The following is a 21,318-nucleotide window of genomic DNA, read 5'->3' on the forward strand; positions in this document are numbered from 1 at the left end:
TATGAAGCGTAAAAGTACAATCGAGTCTCACTCGCTGTTTTCCTTTGGAGCGTGCAACACATAAGTTGCACTCCACTCGTTCCATATATATTTCTTCTTCTTCCAATTAACAATCGCAATACGATGCGAGCCATCGTTTTTACAGTTCTCATTCTTGGATTAAATCTTGCTCTCTGCGTACAGTTTGGGTAAGTGGAATGAACTTGAAAGTGAAAGGACTGTGGAATGTTGAATACAGTACATACTCTGTGTCACTTTTATCTTGTATAAAACGATACTACTTAAAAGGTGATAAATCATGGATGTTCAAATGGAACTACTAAATCAATAAATTTGAGTTATACGTTAAGTTGTAGTCAAACTATTTTTTCTATTAAATTACTCAATTCAAAGTTCTGCTAGAAATAGAGAACTAATTATGTCTTAGTATCTATAATAGATAGTATTTCTGATGTCTAGTTCCTATAATAGCTAATGTCTCCGATGCCTAGTATCTATAGTAGCTAATATTTCTGGTGCGTAGTATCTATAATAGCTAATATTTCTGGTGCGTAGTATCTATAATAGCTAATATTTCTGGTGCGTAGTATCTATAATAGATAGTATCTATAATAGCTAGTACCCATAACACATCAACTATTAGTAATTTTAGTGCCAAATGCCTTTCACAATTCTTTCCAAAACAAAATTTAAATAATACACATTCATCTTCATGTCTCCAGAGCTGCGCATGATTGTTCCAAGGTAGTCATCGAGCCTGTGGTAGGTGATTTTGAGCACAGCGAAGGACCTCACTGGGATCACCATTCTCAGAGACTCTACTTCGTTGACATAACTGCGCAAAAGATATGTAAATTCAGCCCTGCAACGAAAGATCTCGCCTGTATCTATATTGGTACATTTACAATTCTTACGGTACTGAAAATATGTACCAGACTTGAAATTTAATACTTCAAATCACTGGTAGAAAATGGTCCTGTCGGAGTAGCTGTTCCTGTTGAAGGGGAACCAAACAAACTGGTGTGCGGAACTGGTACAGACTTTGTTCTGGTCTCATGGGACAGCGAAAGGAATGTTTCGAGGTCTAGCCCTGAAACATTGGCTATTGTAGACACTGATCGCAATGGTACCAGATGGAATGATGGAAAGGTGGACTCTTCGGGAAGGTTCTGGGGTGGTTGGTTGCAAATTTTAATATATTAGAAACATAATTCGATATATTGCTTTCTTATTGAATACATCTTCTTTGCAGGTACGATTGGTCCAGAGGTGAACGCTGTAGTTGTACCCAATCAAGCAACATTCTATCGTATCGATTCTGATTTGAACCCAAAGAAGGAATTATCTCCTGTCACAAACAGTAACGGATTGGCTTGGAATTTTCAGGATGATACGCTTTACTACATTGATACACCCACAAGACAAGTTGCAGCATTCGACTTTGAGCCCATCGAAGGAGTTATATGTAAGAAATTGTTAAAATATGTGTTCGCAATATGTAAGACTCATCGAAAGCAGAGTTCGCAATATGTAAGACTCATCGAAAGCAGAGTTCGCAATATATAAGACTCATTGAAAGCAGAGTTTGCAAGAAATATTCTTATTTGCAGCAAATAAGAGAATTGCGTTCGATCTGGAGAAGAATAATGTTACTGGGCTGCCCGATGGAATGACCATAGATAGGGACGGAAACCTTTGGGTAGCTTTATTCAACGGAGGTGGTGTAAGTATCAATAGCAAAGTTTTAATACAAAATTTGTGAAATAACAAAGAATTTAAACAATAGGTGGCCAATGTAAACCCTCACACTGGTCATGTGTTGCGTATTATAAAGCTTCCCGTGACAGCTGTAACTAGTTGTGCTTTCGGAGGGCCCTCTTTGGATATTCTGTACGTAACCACATCGAAGAGAGATTTAACTCCAAAAGAGCAAACAGAACAACCATACGCTGGTTATGTTTTTGCTGTACATGGTTTAGGAGTACATGGTCTGATTGCAAACTCATTCAGATTGTGATTTCACTTTCATTTGAAAAGTTCTGCGATACCTTTGAGTATTATATATTGATACGTTGAGTATTCTTTGGAAACAGCAATGAATAAATATGAAAATAAAGAAAACCATTCTAGTTGTTTTGTTTAAAATACTATTACAGCATGAGACAATTTCTATTGTAATTTTGAATAGATGTGAAGCCAATACTAATGGAAACTTAAAAAGTGGTTTTTGGTTATGTCGATAGCTAGCTGGATAGGTTTAATTTAAAGGTTTTCCTTTTTTGGATTTGATTCTTTGCTTCATAATACTGGAATATATTATTTTAACATGCTATTTAACATTTACATATGCGTACATATTTTAGATATGTTCAGAAGGCGAGCTTAAAATTATTATTTACAATAAATGGAAGATAAAGATATTTTTCCTAAAAGATACCTCAATTTAAATAAAATAGTAAATGTAGAGAATAATAAAATGATGGGAGCGTGTGTTATTATGTCAAATTTATCATTTTTATGAATATTTATTTAATAATATTGAGTAATTATTGACGCTATAGTATTAAAGACTATATTAAAATATGTTCAGAATATAAGTGGATTTATTTTCAAGTTTTAATGGTCACACGTATTATACAACCAGAAAGCAATTTATTAATTAAGAAAAATCAAACAGCAATTCAAAAAGACAAACGGAACACAAGACGGTAAAACAGATCCTCTTCTGAGTCGATAAAGAAGTTTCCGCCAAAGTTCAGGTGACAACCCACTGCTGAGTCGATAAAGAAATAACCGTCTTTACCAGGTGATGGCCTCTTTATTATTCGTACAACTTTATTCGCATGACTTACCATGATAAAAAAGAAACGTGTATTATCTTTGTCGTCACATAACCTTCCATTGTTCGTACAACCAAGTTCGTTAAATTATATGTATATTTAGATATTTCCTTCGTTGTTTGATAGACTACAGTACATAAAATAACACATATATATAAGATTAATGGTATCGATTAATTATATGAAAAAATAGGCAAGTTCAATTTAAACAATCATAAAATAGCGTTTAATAACGTTTGAAAAATCTGGACGATTAATGTTTATTAACGAAAGAGTTTTTAATTAATAGTAAATTGTTAAGATGAAAACATAGTTATCATGTAGCATATATATACATATAATAGAGAACAGTAGATTGAATTTTAATTGGTTCGTTCAACAGTTTATTGTTGGATAACATCCTATATATATATATATATATATATATGCTATACCAGATGGATCTTAACTTTATATAAATATATATGTCATATGATAACTATATTTTCATTTGATATTAATATATGTATATATAGGATGTTACGCAACAATAAACTGTTGAACGAACCAATTAAAATTCAATCTACAGTTTTCTATTTGCAAAACTTATTCTACGCTCTTGAAACATTCACACGCATTGAATTTTATTATCCTACATCTCTATTATGAATACTAATTATATATATCCAATATAATTTGATCATATAAATCAGAATAAATTCAATTCATTACAATTCAAAATAACATGCTTTATCATTTTCGGACTAGTTTTATTTGATAACCTATCCATGATTTATGTTGCAATAGATAATGATAGTTAGAGGTGTACCGCATTTATCTAATGGTTGTAACAAGTATATATATGTACATATGTGAGAAATCAATTCACTCGTACAGTGAAGATCTTCCTCCACGACTACAATCTTCCATTGCTCTTGTTACATTGGCAGGCTGGTAAGTTACTCAATCTATCAAAATCAATTTAAACCGGCACTTGTATGGATTGTAATTAACTAAAAATAGATATCCATTACTGAACTGAAATGCTTATAAACTGGTATATATCAGAGAAACTGTAACAAACACTTGTTGCTTTCATATATATATATATAAAGTTAAGATCCATCTGGTACCATTCTTTACTACAGTAAACCATCCTGAATTCGAAACAAATCAACAGAAATTTACCAAATATATTATCTCATCGACTTAAGGCACTTAAATCTACCTTTTACTCACGATACATCCAATTCTTCCAATTCCAAATTAATCCAATACAATTATTCTTCTTTAGAAAAATGGCAGAAGTAACAGTCGAACCCCTAATAGGACCATACAACCTTGGCGAAGGTCCACACTGGGACCCAGCGTCTCAAAAGCTGTACTTTGTTGACATATTCGCTCAGAAAGTGTTCAAGTACGACCCTTCGACAAAGGCTCTCACTTCGACCTACGTGGGCAAGTATTTTATTATCTACTGTCAGTATGTCACACTTCCTAGATACCGATAAGTATCTAACAATAAGTTTTGCTATTATCAGAACACGGACCTGTTGGATTTGTTCTCCCTGTGGATGGTGCCAGCGATAAAGTGGTGGTAGGATCTAGAACAGAGATTCTGATGCTTACGTGGGATGGAAAGAAAGATTCATTGAAGTGCGAAAGTAGAAAGCTAGCTACTACGGGCACCAACCCCAAAGAGATTAGATGGAACGATGGAAAAGCAGATGCTTCTGGAAGAATTTGGGGTGGTTAGTCAAAACTTGTCCTGTTTTCTAAGAAAATGTATTGTTCTAAGTTTTTACATTGTACGATAGTGTAATCTTACTAGGAACGATGGGCTATGAGACAAATGGAGTATTTCCACACAATGTCGGAGCTCTCTATTGCGTTCACAATGATCTTGCGGTGAAAACGCACTTACCATCTGTATCTATAAGCAACGGAATAGCTTGGACTCCTAACGAAGACACATTCTATTACATCGATTCGTTGACCTATCAGGTTGAAGCCTACGACTACAATCCTCAGACAGCAACTATATGTAATAAGAAATTTACACAAACTTTAAACTACTACTTTTAAACAAATTTACAATGTTTTCTCTTTTCTTTTTCTAGCTAACAGGAGGACTGTCTTCGACCTCAAGAAACATAACATGCCTGGAATTCCAGATGGTATGACTATAGATACAAATGGGAATCTTTGGGTTGCTTTGTTTGGTGGGGGCGGTGTAAGTATTTAATTAACGTAATCGTAGATTCATCGATAAATAATCGATTTACCTGAGAGAGGAAAATGTTGAATGTCTAGGTGATGCAAATAAAACCGGAAACGGGTGAGTTGTTACGATTTATCAAGATCAACAACGTCGATAACATAACCAGCGTGGCGTTCGGCGGTGCCGACTTGGACACCCTGTACGTGACGACGGCTACGGTAGGTTTGACCGAGAAACAATTGAAAGAACAACCACACGCTGGCTACTTGTTCGCTATAAAAGGTCTGGGCGCACGTGGTTTTCCTGCAAACTCGTTCAAGCTGGCAAATAAATAAATGTAGACGAGAATCGTATAAATATCCTACAAATGTACAAATTTATAAAACATGTACCCTTACGCTAAATCACTAAAATAAATTATACAATATATAATGTACACATACAAATATTTCGCACTTTGTAATAATTTCCTGTAAAGAAATAAACGTTACGAAATGAAAGGTGACATTGAGTTCTTATTTGATACAGGTGAATAGTGTTTTAAATATATATGTATATTTATGTATATTTATTAGGGTATTTTATTTTAGAGGATTCCTTTTTTTTTTGGTCAGGTGCTGATTGAAAAATTGAATATAAAACACGCAAGGATCTACTTTACGAGAAATTTGTATACAACATTTATTGTAGATAATGAAAAGTCTCTATGAAAGAAGTGGCTTATATCATTTTGGAGAAATCAATATTTCAACATTTCTATGAATTTCAGAAATATCTTCAAAAAGATCTCCTGAATAATGTTTGAAAAATCAATATCTTGCTGAAATACTGGTTCTCTATATGATTTGACACCAGTTCCAATTAAAAATGTTATGTAAAGCTACATAATAAAAGTATTGATTGTACAAACTTGACTCGTAAGGCTTTTCTTTGTAGATAATTCAATTGTTGTGCGATACTGTGTACTTTCATTTTTCTCTCAAGAATTTTGTAGCGAATGAAAAATACACAAAGTATTGATTGTACAAACTTGACTCATAAGGCTTTTCTTTTGTAGATAATTTAATTGTCTGCGATACCGTGTACTTCATTTGTCTCTCAACAATTTTCTAGCGAATGAAAAATATTCCTGAAAGGAAACCAAAATATTTTCCCATGTATTTCAAACTATAACCGAGATAAAAATTGTTATTAGCAACTAATTTAATCAGCACTCGAACAAAAAAAATACACTACTGTAAAATAACACACCCTCGCATACATACTTTTTCATTTCAATGAAAAAAAAGTGTTCTTATAGATAATCCATTAGAAACTGTACACATCTCCGCAAACAGCTAATTACATTTCTTCTCGTTTCCCATATCTTTACACATCATAACAAAGAAAAGTTCTTATCAGTTGCTGAATGTACACGGTAGAAAAATAATTCGTCGCATTTATTAATTAGCAGTGGCATATCCTTGGAATTATCGTGAAATAATATTCGCCATTGCCTCGCCGTGAAAATAAACAGTATCCGAACATCGTCGTCCCGAGGCGTACATGATTCTCTCGATTCCCACGATTTAGAATACATCTATTATTATCTACTCTCGTATGCGACATTCGAACGGCTCATGTAGAATGATCCCATTAGGCACAGAAGTGAGAAGGCTAGCAATCTATTTTCTTCAGTCGTCCTCGATAGAAATGAAAACGGTTGCAAAGGTGTTACAAAATATCGTTTCCATAACTACGCACCTTACGGATAATACATCATGACTTTACATTGTTGATGGCTAGACTGCTGGATCTTTATGCAAAATAAAATCCTTTGTGTCTACAAAACGTGTCTACAAAAATTGAACCTAAATAGGAATTTATTTTACTCTGTAAATATTATAATATGAACTCTACTCTCCTTCTTCTTTATATTCTTTATAATCTTCTTTATATTCTTGCATACTGCGTGCATTTTGTAGTTTCTTGCACAATTAAATTTCTTATAAATGCATATTATAGCAAATATTGTAACATGAATTTGACTTTCAATACTTTTTATATTCTTGCATATTGTTTGCATTTTGTAGATTCTTGCACATTTAAATTTTCTATAAATGCATAAAGATCCCCAGTCTATTGATGATCGCAGATCTGTATTAATAATCAACAGAAAATACTCGACTAAGGAATGAAGAGAACTTAATCTCTTCATTCAATCGTCTACCTTTAGCTTTCTCTCTTTTCTTCCCAGAAACAGTCCTAGACTTTCCATGTAAGTCATACGCAGGAGAACCTAACCTCTTAATTCAATCATCTAATGTTATAATCTCTACGCTATCATTACCTTTCTCCCCTTTTTTCGCACACACGTTACTCGACTACCTAGGTAAGTCATATATAGTCATGCACTCTGTATTCGATGGCCTGAGAGGGTCTAAAGCTTTCTGTGGGATTACGCTGACCCCAGAAGACAAGTTCTTAGGGAATTCCATGGCTGGTTTCGCTTGCGCTCTCTGCTGTGGTATGATTTCCAAGTTTTCTTCCCAGAAACAGTCCTAGACTTTCTATGCAAGTCATACAAAATAGGAGAACCTAACCTCTTAATTCAATCATCTAATGTTATAATCTCTACGCTATCATTAGCTTTCTCCCCTTTTTTCCCAGACACAGTACTCGACTTCCTAGGTAAGTCATATATAGTCATGCACTCTGTATTCGATGGCCTGAGAGGGTCCAAAGCTTTCTGTGGAACTACGCTGACCCCAGAAGACAGGTTCTTAGGAAACTCCATGGCTGGTTTCGCTTGCGCTTTCTGCTGTGGTATGATCTCCAAGTGTGAATGTTGCTTCAGTTGAGAGAGCATAGACAACGCCTCCACAGAGCTCCCTTGAGGGAAAGAGTTAGACAAAGAGCTGGAAGTATCTACCAGTGATGGTTTCGTTTTTGCAGGAGGCTTCTTATAACTGCTATACTTTATACTCGGACCTTTCAGGCCGGTTTGAGGGTTTACAGGGCTCACGGAGATTCCACTCAGTTCAGGAGGAATGAAAGGCGCCTGCGTCATGGTCGAGTTGCCAGGAATAGCGCTCAACAGAGTAGAGAAGTTGCTAGGCAGCATGGGTACCGCTTTAGGCTTGGGTCTCCTCATAGGGTTCTGCACGTTCTGCGAGTACGGTCGCTGCGAGTTCTTCTTCGACAGCAATTTGTGCTGCAACGAGGTCCCCGAGTGGGAAGCGGGCACGTTCATGGGCAGCGTTTGCTTCAGGCCCATCGACGGACCCATCGTCGAATGAGCGATCTGGGGTACCACAGTTGGATTCGTGGGCGTAGTGCTTTTCAAGGGAGAGTGCGACAGGGAGGGATTGTGCGCTGGTTGGGGCTCCGTCAGCGACTTAGACACTCGAATCTGAGGCGCGCTCATCTGTTTAGGCGGACTGGTTTTCACGTGCTGAACGATAGAAGGCTTCAGGAGGGAGACTTGAGTCGTAGGAGGTTGTAGAACTGGTTTCGAAGGCTGCGATATCTGCAGAGATTTTGGGAGCTGGATGGGCAACGCGTCGCCTTGCGAGCTCTGTTTGGGAGGTTTGCTTTTAGATGGTACTGTGTTCACTGGTGTTATGGATATGCTAGGTCTGTCTTTAGTGATCGACGCTGTGGTGGTGGTGGTGGTGGTTGTCTTCGACGTGGCTGCTTGCTGGTACATAGGCGTGGAGCGCGCAGTGGTGGCTGTTGAATTGCTTAAACTCAAAAGCTGCTGCACCGATAGGTTGTTCAAGTTACCTAGATTGTTCATGTTAGGCGCTGTGTTGATATTAGAGGTGGAAGTGCTCATCGTAGGAACACTAGTGGCATTTGTGTTATTTAAACCAGTTAAGTTGGACAGCGAAGAGAAATTCTGGTACTGTCTGAAGATGTCCTGGTAGCTACCCATCTGGTTTAGGTAATTCATGGTCGATAGAGGGTCCATCATGCTGCCACTTAAACTACTGGTCAGTATAGCAGAGAGCATGTTGGGATCTACTAAGGGATGCATGAAGTAGGGATTCATCAAAGCGCAGTTCCCTGATGCTCCCATGTAGTTTGCAAAGTTGGCCTTCGTGTTGAACTGGTTCATCGTGCTGCCTCCCTGTTGCATGGCTTGCAAATATTTGTTGACATTGGGTGGTCGTCCCCTTGGTCGACCGGTGGATGTCATACTTTTGTACGGTTTCCTGTTTTGAGATGACTGCGGTGACACTGAACTCACATGAGCTTGAGTTGTGACCACCTGCTTCGATACATATGAAATGTTAGGAGGAATATTAGATATATATATATATATATATATTAGAATATTAGGGAGAAATGGATATATTATGGGATATTATAATGGAATATTAGGGAAAAATGTTAGACATAGGAGGAATAACCTACACTTCATGTTATAAAACTCACCGGTGTTGGAGACACAGTTTGAGGCTGCGTCTGAGTGTCTGTACTAGGTTTGTCCAGGCTGCAGAAGAATTTATTCAGAACCTTGCGATTATAATTGTACTCGTTGCAGAATTTTGTGGCAATTTCCAGAATGTTTCCTTCCAGGTTCTGTCAATAAAACATTAAATTATCCCATGCAATATTTTCAATGTTTATTCTCTTCGATGACTTACTTTATTATCAACATAAATCTTGTACGTGTCCACAAGCAGAGTAGAGAGTGTACGTATAGTCTGGAAGTTCTTGGTCTGGAAGCATTTCACAGCTCTCTGGTATGCCCAATAGGTATCGAGGAGAACTTGAGTCCTGGCATCTGGGTTTTTGTTCGATATGGTATCAGAAGTACTTGATCCCATTAATTGCACTTTTCTTCTGAGAGACTGCAGGCAGAGAGTCAATGCTTGGCGAGAGAGTTGCTCTCTTTCCGTGTCACGTAGATATTTTCTAAAACAAATAAGTATATAAAAGTAGTACGCTTAGTATTATTTTAATAATTATCAAGCCACCGTATGAAATATATCTCTTCGCTAAGATGTTATAGTGAAAGTTACAGCGAATGGAACATATACTTAAACTAGAAATGTACTTGTCTGATTCTGGTATCTTCCCAAGTTGTATGCTTAATTGCATTAACATTCGACCATCGTTTGTCTCCTTGAGCACTTGCATCAGTAATGTTACGCATCTTGACATGTGGAATGCAAAGCTTCCTGGTCTATCAACTTCCCGGTTCGGTATATGCCACACACCCTATAGAAAGATAAATGAGCATTATCTTAAATGGACTAAGATAAGCAATTCAAACAAAGCTGGCATTTATATGATTCGAGGATAATTACTGGGCTTAGAGCGCTATAGATATACACTAGTATCAATAGTAGTGTTATTATGTCAAATATGTAAGGCTGCATGAGGATAACCTTAATTATTTTTAATTAATAATTATTGTTAATTCATGGTTCTGTGAAACAAATTTCAAAGACAAAGTTACACTATTCGAAAGGCTATGTGTCAAGGTCACCTTTGAAAAAAGGTTTCGCAGTAATTGTTTTTTCTTCAATAGCAGTACCATTCAAAATGTAACGCAGTCATTTCTTTTGAGATGTAATTATATTTTTCTTTTCTTTGTTTAAGTTCAGGGGATATTTTCTGGAATATAATACTGCAAATTAAGTATTCCATCAATGCGAGTGATCATTACTTCAAGCATGATATGTAATTTCACAACACTTGAGTAAAATTTAAGTTTCGCAAGATAAACTGATAGGAATGGTAATGTTATTGAGGTTTATGATTTTATCTAAGTATTGATAACTTTGAAATCTATTTAAAAAGTAATGTTGAACAGAAATTTATCCTAGTGTGCCCCTTCGAACAATGTAACTTTGTCTCCAAGATTTGTTTTGCAAATCTATGGCATATAACAAATACATAAACTTCCATTTAATATTCTTAACTCTTCTACTTTTTATAGATGATACATCGTGAAGTATCTTTAAAGATCAAAAACATGAAGTTACACATTAAATACATTGCTGTAATTTTTATCTGCTTGGTATTGTGCGGAGTCAGGTAAAAATTAAACAATTTCATAGAGCAGGAACCCTGTAAAATTCTTCTTCCATATTATTATTAATCCATTAATTGTCAAACATGTCATATCACATCATACGTAAGATAATTCAATGTTTGTAATTGTAAAAACATAATAAATATATAATAAACAATTTAATATTAAACGACTATTTCACAATTAAGGGATTAAAAAATGTAGAAGCCTTTACGATGAGAAATATTATTGAAATAATTATTTCATGCAGTACATATTTCATCGTAAAAGAGAATATCACTGTTAAAACTTTTGCAAGGTGTGACGATAACTTGGAGAAAGTCATAATAGATACAGATGCTGGACCAGACGATGCTGTTGCTATATTTCTGACTCTTCGATCACAGTGTGCAGGAGTCGAAGTAATAGCAATTACTTGTTCATATGGGAACACGTACTTGGATAATGTAGTACAGAACGTACTGAAAGTTTTAACTGTAGCAAACAGGAGTGATGTGAGTATCTCACTCTTCATGCTTTATCGCTGAAATTCTTTAATGTTGTTTCTGTTGCAAATACTACAGATACCTGTATACAAAGGAGCAAGTAAAGCATTGATAAACGAGTACAAACCCACTGGATACTTTGGCTCCGATGGCTTTGGGGATTTCAATTTCACTGATGAGATCACCGCTAAAGTGGATGAAAGCAAACATGCAGCTGTGGCATTGGTAGACTTAGCGAAGCAATATCCAGGTTAGAATTATTTGCCAACGCAAATGTAAATCTAAATCAAGACTTTTATTTAACTATGTTCTTTCGCAGGTCAAATAACAGTTTTGAGCATTGGTCCGTTAACAAATATTGCCATAGCGATTGCATTAGAACCAATGTTCTTGAAGTACTTAAAGAATCATGTTATACTAGGATCCAGTGTTTCTGGTATCGGTAATATCCTACCCAATGTTGAGTTCAACTTTTATCAAGACCCGGAAAGCAATTACATAGTAATGAATAGTATAATGAATGATAACAATTCTGTGCCACGTACTCTAGTTTCATGGGAGTTGGGTGTAGATAGCTATATATCTAAGGTAATTATTTAAGGCATTAATTAAAATTAATTTGACCATTTAGTTAAAAGCATTTGGATGTAGGATAAGAAGGAAGATAACATTGCAGTCTTAAACAAGCCTTCGTTTAAGTTTTAATCTTTCGCTGAAAAGTCTTTTCGAAAATATCAGCAGGACAGAACCGTAGACTGTGTTCGACAATCATTATAATACCATATAATAAAATATTGAAGTATAAATACATTTGTTTGAGGCTGCTTAAGTAGAATATTACTTAACAATTCCATAAATTAAAGTTTATAGGTTATATAAATGTTTTGGTGGTATTTAAACAGGATTGGCGTATAAATACATTGGGAAAAATAAATTCTACTGCCATGAGGTTATTAAACAAAGCGGAACAAGTGAGTTTGATGAATTCTACTTCGTGGGTTGTTTCGGATGCAGTGGCAGCTGCGATTATGATATGGCCACAGTTTGCACAGTCGTCCACAGTTGTGAACGTAAGTCCTGTGATCGATGGAATGGCAAGAGGTTCTGTACTGGTGGATTATACTAATTTAACTGACAAACCAAGGAATACAAGGATCCCAAAGACGTTTAGCATGGAAGCTTTTAAATCAGAGATATTAAGATCATTATCGTAATTCTTTGCATGATTCTTTTTCATGTGCTTTACGTAGTGAGATGTGTTGAAAGTAACTTTAGCGAATGATAATGTTAATGTGTTAAAATTAGTTATGTCAGTTGTAATGTCCTTTATGTATTACTGCGATCAAGAGTTAACTTAAAAATTATTACAAGCAATTCAAAATAATTTAAAGTATTTTATAATTAACAAAGTAACGAAGAATTCTCAATAAATTCTTAGTAAACACCGCATTGTTTAAAGATTAAGCTTATTAAGAGGCTTATTAATGTTTTGTACAAATATTTAAGAAAAAAATACTTACGCTGAAGAAATTGGTGCTCTTCCTGTCCCGAAAGAGTCCCTGAAACTTCTTGCCCCGATAGAACTGACAGTTGTAGTTATCCAGCAGAAGATTCCTGCATTTGGTTATATCTTTAGCAGCCTTGTTATTGAAGAAGAAATGAGACAATCTGTAGAATGATTTATAATGTTCGGAGAATCTCAAAATACACTGTTCTAGGCCAGCTAAACAGTACGCTATCAAAGTAGCAACTTCTTCTTCCGTCATATTCTCTTCTTTTTCTATGAAATTAGTGTCTTTCCTCTTCTTCTCGCTGTCACTCTCACCAGAATCACTATCCGTATCACTTGAACTGTCACTATCCGAACTGTCTTCACTGCTGCTGGATTCATCACTGCTACTTGAACTGGAATTATTTGTCTCTGTCGTTGTGGTGATCGTTTGCGTGGTGGTAGTGCTTTCTTGGGAGCCTCTTCTACTCAAAGTCACTTCCTCTTTAGGTGTGTTCGCTAGCTTCTTCTTGTCACCAGGTTTATCCTTCGTTTCTTTGCTACCGGACTGCAAGTCATCACTTTGCATCCACTTCCCATCGAACTTCCTGGTGTCGTCATCTTCAGGAGTCGATTGTCGCGTTTCCTGGCTAATCTCCATCGCTTGTTTCATCAGAGCATCCATTAAATCCTGAACATTGTTTAATTTCTCTTCGGGCTCAGCTACGCTGTCCATTTTTACCTCCTTGGCTACATCGGAGGACTTAACCTGCAGCTTTATTTTCTCAGGATTCTTCGTTCTGGCTCGTTTCTGCTGCGACTTGGCTTCGTTGCTCTCATCGCTGGACAACACCATGATCTCTTCGTTCTTCTCCTTCTGTAAGACCATGTCGCAAACTTTAGTGATTACATCGTCTATCAGAGCCACGACATCCTGCATCAGCTGCAGATGCGACACACTGCCTAGCTTCATCTTCTTTCCATTTTCTTGCTGCGAGTCTGTCGCAAGTCTCTTGCGCGAATCAGTTTTCTCAGTACGTTGACTGGTACCCAATCCTTTATTCGCTCGGTCTACAATCTCAATCTCTTCGATACTGTTGGAACGCTGAGAAATAGTGACAACGTTTCTGTCTCCCTCCGCAGAGAGTTCCACTTCTTTCCCAGTGTTCTTGTTGCCAGCGATGAGACCATCCTCTTTACCCTTTTCGCTCAGCTTCGAACTGTATTTCATGAAGGGTCCCTCCGCACAGTTCTCCAGATGCAAGCGTAGCACCTGCCCCAAGGACTTCTTCAGAGGTTTGCCTTCGTGCTGCTCCAGATACTTGAGTATACTCGCATGGATACGATAATGCACTTCTAATGCCTCAACAGAAAGAAGCTGAGGACACTTGTGGCTTATTCTACGCGGGTACTGTGCATTATTATGATACAACAGTTCACTGGCCTGCAATCGAGTAGATGATTAATCCGGATTCTTATGTGAACGCAGTCCAATTATTATGTTGCCGTTTACCTTGGCATAATATTTCAAAAATATAGGAGGATCCTGATTCTTCTTCTCTGTAATTTTACCGAGCATGTACTGGTAAAGCCATCTCTCGTCGTGCGGTATCTCGTCGTCCTTAATTCCAATATATAAGCGTACACAGGACTGAAAACACTCATCGGCTATTTCCAACATCTCATCTTTCCTAGTCTCTAAGAACTCAAATCGTTCCATACTTAACGTGTCCGTTTCCTGCTTCAACAATCGTGAGCAGAATGAGTGAACGACATAGGCAAAGCTTCCGTACTCAGTCCAAATGATATGATTGCAAGGGTCCAGTTCAACGGCATGCCTGTAACTGGATTGGGTCAACTTTGCCTTCGCTAGGAGCTTGTCTTCATCTCTGGATGGGAAACAGAAAATACAGGACAGTTATACTTTATTGTAACAGACTTGTAAAGTATACATATATTGAAACCTATTAACAGATTCAAAAGGTGAAGATATGGAAACCAAAACAATTAACAAAAGGAATATAATATCATCCATCATTAATAATATAAATCTCATCAAACAACATGGGATCCTTCTCACACTGCGAAGAGTTTAAGAAGACAATCATATAATGTATCTCGCATAACCTAACACTTGTCCATAATTCTCACATCATCTCTTTATGCAAACATAAAATAATAAATCATCGAATGAGTGGTAGCTGACCATATTTGAAAGTGTTCCACCAAAGCAATACTTACATCGGTTTATATTTGTTAATCCAAGTCTCAATCAAAGTACCCGATGACATAGCCAAGCTAGTCCACGAGCTGAGCCTTGTCGGATGAAAGCACAAATCTAACAAATAGTATCGAACAGCCATGCTCCACCTGCAATTCTTGAAATAAAAATCTCCTAGCAAGTAGTAAATGGTGGACATAGAGTGTGGCAAAGGTTTCTTAACCATGGGCATGGTATCTCTTTCGCTCATAATGTAGGCCTTCATTTCATCGATCACTTGATTTGGATCGCTCTCAGGAGGAATAAGCTTGACTATGCGTTTGAACAGTTCTTCAGTGTCTGCACTAATAGTCAGAGACCTAGGCGAGTAGAACTCTGGTATCTGTTTAGGCTTGTAAAACTCAAACAGCAGTTGCGCACCCTCCCAAGTAACTTTCATTTGAGGAACACCGTGCTCTTCGACATGCTTGGGCCTTCCTTTGTTCACCCTGTTGTAGTGCCCATACAAACAATAAAATATTTGCTCCAGGTACTTGGAGACCTTGCTCTTTATGCTGACGAACTGTGGCGTCTCTAGTTTAGGTATGACCAGATTCAAGGTGAAGAACAAGAGTTTGGCCTCGTTGTAGCAACACCACGAGTGTCTCCCCATGAATTCATGGGCGATAAATAGAATCATGATGGACGCTGGCACGCCTTCGTCCTCGTCGTCAGACTCGGAGTGGTTTGAGCTGTGCTGTCTGCTCTTGTAGGACGACTCGACCTTCGCCCTCTCCTTGTCCTCCTTATATTGTAAAACGTAATGCAACAGGATCCAAGGGAGAACCGTTTCCAGTGGCATCTCCACAGTGGTGTCCGATACATCCAACTGGTTGCAGACTATGTGGACCAAGTTCTGGACTAATCTGGAGAGACGAGTCTCGGGTAGGTACTTTAGAATGAACGTGCTGGCTTCGATGGTGCAGGCCTCTAGCTTCTCAAGTGCCATGAGGACAGAGCCTGTCCACTTCTTCTGATCAGCTTCTTCGGAGGCACTTAAGTAATTCTGCCAAGCTTCGTTAAGGCACGCTTCCGCCCACACGTAACACTCTTCGTACTGCTGGAGCTGCCATAAGCTGTCCAGTAACATGGACAACTGTTGCACCCTGTCGACGATGTTATCAGTAACGGACAGAAGCTTGTTTCCTTGTTTGGCGAATTTAAACGTATCTTGCAGTATGTACGCGAGTTCAGCGTACTTCTTCTCGTCGTAGAGAGTTTGTATCTCTCCCAGTTTCTGGCCCCTGCGTTTAAATTATGTTTCTTAGAATAGTTATGGTTGATCAATGTAATGATGTAGTTTTAAGGGTGGATACGTACCTCTGAATGGACTTCAGTTTCTTTTCCACGATTTTAATACTGATTTGGGAATTGTGGTTACAATTGGGCAATCTGAGGCAAATGTTCTGGTTCTGGTTCTGCTTCTCCAGTTTCTGCATATGACTCAATAACTGTAAAGAAATTTGAGGTTATGTAACGGTATCGTTTTTATTAACATCGGTGACTGTTACATCCTGATTTTTAGGAAACTTTAATTTAAAAAAAAATTGGCATTTCATTTCATTTTAGTTTAGAGAAAAACTTTTTATATGTTTTACGTAGGGATCCTAGATGTACGTTATTACAAAAGCTATGAATTCTTAAAGCTTCTTCTCCTTTAATTCTCCATATAACAATATAACAGAATATTACTGTGTAATACACCATATGCAAAGACAATTCTACAAAATTTCATCAAAATCAGCGTACAACAGCCACCAATATTTCTTTGTAAATTAATTACAAAAACATTGTTCGATAACTCAGTTGCTCACCAATTCTATCGTCTCAATGACTATATCCGTGTCACCTTGACACAAGAAGACGTTAGCTTTGAGCCACAGAACCCTTAACAATATAAGAATATTTTCTACGTTTAACATATCTTGTCTGACGCTTGTAAAAATGATATGACCCAATTCCTCCGATGGCATTCCTGTACCAAGTTTATCTAACCTGAAACATTGCATTGTTTATCTGGAACTTTTTAGTGGAAATGTCTAGTTAAAAATATGCTAAATATTTACAACAAAATAAATAAGGGAAACAAAACGTACGTTGAAGAAGGTAGGATATCAGGTTTGTTACCCAACCATCTATCCGTGTGAAGTTCACCAAATAACAAGGTCATTTCAGCATCTAACTTCAGAATATCATCTTTTACATCTTCTTCAAATGGTGAAAGGTGTGGAATGTGTTCTCTGCGAAAAGAGAAATTCTGTTTAATTAGATATTTAAGTTTACAACAAAACTGATATTCTTCGTACTGGCATTCTTTGTACCTCATAAATAAATATGCTTGTAAATACACTTCTGACATTCCTTTCGGCCACTCCCTGTTCCATTTGCCACATAAAAATTCTGTGAATCTTGCTACGATCACCATCAAGTTGCTTTTGCCGCTGTGTTCTGCAATGAACATGTTGACGTCAGCTGTCTCAGACTCTGTACCAAAGTAACTCTGTTGCGAACTGTGGGAAAGATAAAAGTTATCGCAAAGCTTCATTCCTGAATTTTGGATTAGTTACCTTGTATCGGGGCTGGGTGACTTTGAACTGTCAGAGCTTTTCATTGCTTCCGCAGCCATTCTGTCATTTTCTTGATTGGCGAACAATTGATACAGGTCCATTGTATCCATTGAATCGTCCAAATTTTTAGAAGGATCGTCTTTGGTCAGCTTCACCGTGTCTGGTCTGAAGCGTAAAGATTATAGAATTATATAAAACCAATTATTTATGTAAGTACGTAAATATCTGTTGCGTACAGTAGGGAGCTAGGAAATATTCTTCGAAGAGTCTCTTCTAACTGGACATCGTCCCTTTCAGCTTCTCTCCTGTTGGAACTCCTTACTCTCGCAGATCGTCTCATGCTGTCACAGCTCCAAGCCCACTGCTGCAAAAAACACAGCGCACTCCTGCGTCTCTTCTTCACTTTCTGTCCCTCTTCCTTCGACTCAGTTTTATCATCAGATTTTTCTTCCGTCTTGTATTGCACTTTGTCTGGCTTCTTCGAGCCCTTCTCGTATGGTTTTTCGCTGGATTTGTTGCTGTCCTTATCGCTGGCTTTGTCATTCTGCGCTTCGCAAGCATCATTGAGAGCTTTCTCAGAATGCAACTTGTCTCCGTTCTCATCTATTTCAAAATTATTTTGCTCCGCCAGTTCATCTTTCTGTTCAGAAGCTTGCTCTGTGTCTGAGATTCTCAGAGGATCTTCATCTTCGATGATCTGCACATCGCTGGAGGATGATTTCTTATCATCTTCATCAACCTCCATTATGGCGTCCACATCATCGCATGCTTGGATATCATCCATTGCTTCAAATGGAAAATTTACTTCTTCGGTGTCCATTTTCATCAGTTTCTCATTGTCGTTGTCTTCCTTCGCAGAGTCATTCTGCGATACATCTTGATTGGCATTAGTGCCATTGTTTACTTGAGTATCGTCATCAGTATTCGCTTTCAAAAGTATTTCTGCAGGGTCGAGGACTGATAGATTGATTCTACTAACAAAACTTAGATCGTTCTCAGTGATATATCTGTGCATATCTAATAAACTTTCGCCTACGTCTAACCAGGTGCGACTTTTTATTGGTTTCCTTAGCGTTAGATCTGGTAGAGGCTTCGGAGTGAATTCTATTTTACACGTCTCAGCCCATCGCTCTGCCACATCTCTTGCTTCCGCTAACAATTTGTCTCCTACTATGTGATCGTATTCGGTGTACAATGGTGGGTCCAATTGCCAATCGCTGTTGTACAGCTTGTAACACTCTTCAAGGCATGGAATGTCTTTGAATATTCTATCACGGAAAGCCAAACCTTTTATGTAGCTAGGATCTCGCTCTAATGCCATAGAAATATATAAAAGACAATTCATATAATCAGGAACGGCGTATAAGGCAGTTATCATATCATCTAAACAGGGCCAATGGTTCGAATTACATTTCAAACCTTGCTTAAAAGACGAACAGGCTAATTCTAAGTTCGAGGTTTTCATGGCTAGCGTGCCTAACCTATACCACAATGTTACGTCTGTATCATCCAAATTCGCTGCCTCCCAATAGTTCTCTATAGCTTCGTCGTAGTGGCCTGACTCTGTTCGTATCGCAGCAATGTTTTTGAAACACGAATACTTCAGGGACAACATCGGTCTGGATCTTCCATCGGGCATGGTAGGTTTTTCAACTTCGTCTAACAGTTCGGTTTCTAACAGGTCTTTAAAAATATTCAGAGCGTCTTCCTGTTTGTTCTCATTTAACAATGCTAAGGCTTTATTGTATTCGGTGAGAGCTATTTGTTCCTGGAATAAAATATTAAATGCTGTAACGATTTCTGTATTCATTTTTTGAAGCATACGAAATTTATGGGGGTGATACTCTCTGTAAGCTTTTCAAAGCTTGTGTATAGTTTACGATGAGGATTCTATGAATTTTTAGTGTAATAGTGTAATTTTGTAAACATTTTTAAGTATAAGTTATTTGTTTTTTGGAACGAATGTGTTGTAATTAATTAATATTATCGAGTTTCAATGGAACATTTTGGTACTCCTTTACTGCGTGTGGTTTCTAGTACAGAATATAGAATAAAATAGAATTTCTTGAAGAATTAGTAGCGTACAAGAGAAATCAATAAGGGGAGTGATACACTGTAGTTTCTACTATGATGATTTAAAGCGTGAAGCTTATATTACCTAAGAATATTTATTTCGCAATCGTCCAAAAGTTTTACACGTTTCGCACCAATTTCCAGATACGAATGTTATTGAAAATTCATGGGAATTAGAAAATCACAGATAAGGTTGAAGGAAATGGTAAAATGACAACCAAGTTGACAGACTGATATTGAAATAGAGTATATAAAAGATGTTAACTGCAATGTGGTTCGATATTTAAAAGAAGCCATTCGTTGAAAAAATTTCGAGAATGAATATTAAAATAGTATTCACATACGAAAACAATTCCTAGCGATTCGTAACAATTAATAATGTATATTATGTATATTAAAGTATCGTCAGGACTGGATATCATTTTGTTTGCAATACATTTTACAAGCAAGATAATAAACTAAGAAGATAAGCTTTATAGGGATCGTTAACGTCAAAGTCTTAATACAATATGTGTTTTATTTACTTTGTAATTAATTGTAGACAAAATGATAGAGTGACAAAGTAGGAACTGTGAAGTACTTGAATATTCGAGTTGAAGCTTAAATTAAACCATATTGTTATGCATAGCATGAGAAAATAACGCGATTAGTCGAGTGTTAATGAAAAAATTTATAGGTTAGGTTATTTGGTAAACGAGAAATTAACAATTTTAATATATACTTGAGCTTCTTTCGTGACAGTTGGCACATCTTCCTCTTCGCTCTCCTCGCTGGACTCCTCGTTCAGCGCCGATATTTTAATCATCTTCGCTGATTGTCTCAAGACAGCACTTATGTGTAAAACATCAACAAATTAACCGGTTTTTTTCAGCATATCGCCATGCTACTAAACGCACAATCAAAATCCAGAAAAGTCACCGGCCAGTGAGCCGCTCTTTCAGCGGCTCTTAGTAACCACCCCTCAGTGAGCGGGATTAATACTAGTGGCGCCATCTGGGGAAAAATTTTCAAATTTGTAGTGAAAGTGGTTCCAACGATATCAGTAATGGCTGCCGTTCGCGCACGTGCAGTGAGAAACCTGTGCTAAGCGGGCAGGACCGTGTGCGTAATGCATTTCACCCACGCTAAAAAAAAATAAAAAAAATAAAAAAGGATCGTAGCTATAGGAAACGACGTGTGGTCGGTTCTAATTCAAAGTCATAGATACATTGCAATCATTGGTAGATTACAAAAGGTAACAAAAAATTAGATATTTAAAGTGTTGAAATTGTAAAAGTTCATTTTCAAACATACAGGGTGCCCCAGAATTAATGTACGGAGCGGAAATGAGGGGTAGCTGAGACGATTCTGAACAACAATTTCCTTTGCAAAAATGT

General features: G+C 37.2%; 3 protein-coding genes across 8 annotated transcripts; 2 read left to right on the forward strand and 1 right to left on the reverse strand.

Moving 5' to 3' along the window:
* On the forward strand, positions 1-5,540 carry LOC128896988 (uncharacterized). Its single transcript, XM_054160604.1, has 12 exons — positions 1-188; positions 723-895; positions 968-1,177; positions 1,253-1,465; positions 1,611-1,723; positions 1,787-2,015; positions 2,615-2,708; positions 4,114-4,277; positions 4,361-4,570; positions 4,651-4,863; positions 4,940-5,052; positions 5,133-5,540. Exons 1-12 carry the CDS (start codon positions 124-126, stop codon positions 5,373-5,375), a joined length of 2,040 nt encoding a protein of 679 aa, XP_054016579.1. The 5' UTR covers positions 1-123; the 3' UTR covers positions 5,376-5,540.
* Positions 5,541-5,685: 145 nt separating this feature from the next.
* On the reverse strand, positions 5,686-21,311 carry LOC128897015 (calcineurin-binding protein cabin-1-like). Of its 2 annotated transcripts, none has more exons than XM_054160638.1 (14): positions 20,664-21,311; positions 18,106-19,637; positions 17,870-18,034; positions 17,624-17,812; positions 17,399-17,542; positions 17,117-17,297; positions 16,623-16,753; positions 15,284-16,546; positions 14,556-14,931; positions 13,074-14,486; positions 10,085-10,248; positions 9,672-9,942; positions 9,460-9,606; positions 5,686-9,292 (listed from the first exon to the last, which is right to left on the reverse strand). In XM_054160638.1, exons 1-14 carry the CDS (start codon positions 20,745-20,747, stop codon positions 7,631-7,633), a joined length of 7,722 nt encoding a protein of 2,573 aa, XP_054016613.1. In that variant the 5' UTR covers positions 20,748-21,311; the 3' UTR covers positions 5,686-7,630. The 2 variants fall into 2 exon arrangements, with proteins under 2 accessions (XP_054016613.1, XP_054016612.1); XM_054160637.1 differs by having other exon boundaries at positions 5,686-9,295.
* On the forward strand, positions 7,761-12,997 carry LOC128897017 (uncharacterized). 5 transcript variants are annotated; one of them, XM_054160645.1, is made up of 6 exons: positions 7,761-7,845; positions 10,973-11,070; positions 11,367-11,562; positions 11,632-11,803; positions 11,873-12,141; positions 12,456-12,997. In XM_054160645.1, exons 2-6 carry the CDS (start codon positions 10,973-10,975, stop codon positions 12,765-12,767), a joined length of 1,047 nt encoding a protein of 348 aa, XP_054016620.1. In that variant the 5' UTR covers positions 7,761-7,845; the 3' UTR covers positions 12,768-12,997. The 5 variants fall into 5 exon arrangements, with proteins under 5 accessions (XP_054016620.1, XP_054016618.1, XP_054016617.1 ...); XM_054160643.1 differs by lacking the exon at positions 7,761-7,845 and adding an exon at positions 10,366-10,397; XM_054160642.1 differs by lacking the exon at positions 7,761-7,845 and adding an exon at positions 10,419-10,456.
* Positions 21,312-21,318: the final 7 nt, after the last annotated feature.

The sequence above is a fragment of the Hylaeus anthracinus genome, unplaced genomic scaffold (genome assembly GCF_026225885.1).
Source record: "Hylaeus anthracinus isolate JK02 unplaced genomic scaffold, UHH_iyHylAnth1.0_haploid 11978, whole genome shotgun sequence".
Lineage (NCBI taxonomy): Eukaryota > Metazoa > Arthropoda > Insecta > Hymenoptera > Colletidae > Hylaeus > Hylaeus anthracinus.

Excerpts from the sequence above, each read along its gene's own strand:
- LOC128896988 (XM_054160604.1), top strand. The coding sequence starts at position 124 with ATGCGAGCCATCGTTTTTACAGTTCTCATTCTTGGATTAAATCTTGCT. Across the intron at positions 896-967 it reads TCTCGCCTGTATCTATATTG|AAAATGGTCCTGTCGGAGTA; the intron begins GTACATTTACAA and ends AATCACTGGTAG. Across the intron at positions 2,709-4,113 it reads GACAAACGGAACACAAGACG|AAAAATGGCAGAAGTAACAG; the intron begins GTAAAACAGATC and ends ATTCTTCTTTAG.
- LOC128897017 (XM_054160642.1), top strand. Across the intron at positions 11,563-11,631 it reads CTGTAGCAAACAGGAGTGAT|ATACCTGTATACAAAGGAGC; the intron begins GTGAGTATCTCA and ends CAAATACTACAG. Across the intron at positions 11,804-11,872 it reads CTTAGCGAAGCAATATCCAG|GTCAAATAACAGTTTTGAGC; the intron begins GTTAGAATTATT and ends GTTCTTTCGCAG.
- LOC128897015 (XM_054160637.1), bottom strand. The coding sequence starts at position 20,747 with ATGATTAAAATATCGGCGCTGAACGAGGAGTCCAGCGAGGAGAGCGAA. Across the intron at positions 9,943-10,084 it reads AAGATACCAGAATCAGACAA|AAAATATCTACGTGACACGG; the intron begins GTACATTTCTAG and ends TATTTGTTTTAG. Across the intron at positions 9,607-9,671 it reads AGATTTATGTTGATAATAAA|AACCTGGAAGGAAACATTCT; the intron begins GTAAGTCATCGA and ends TTTTATTGACAG.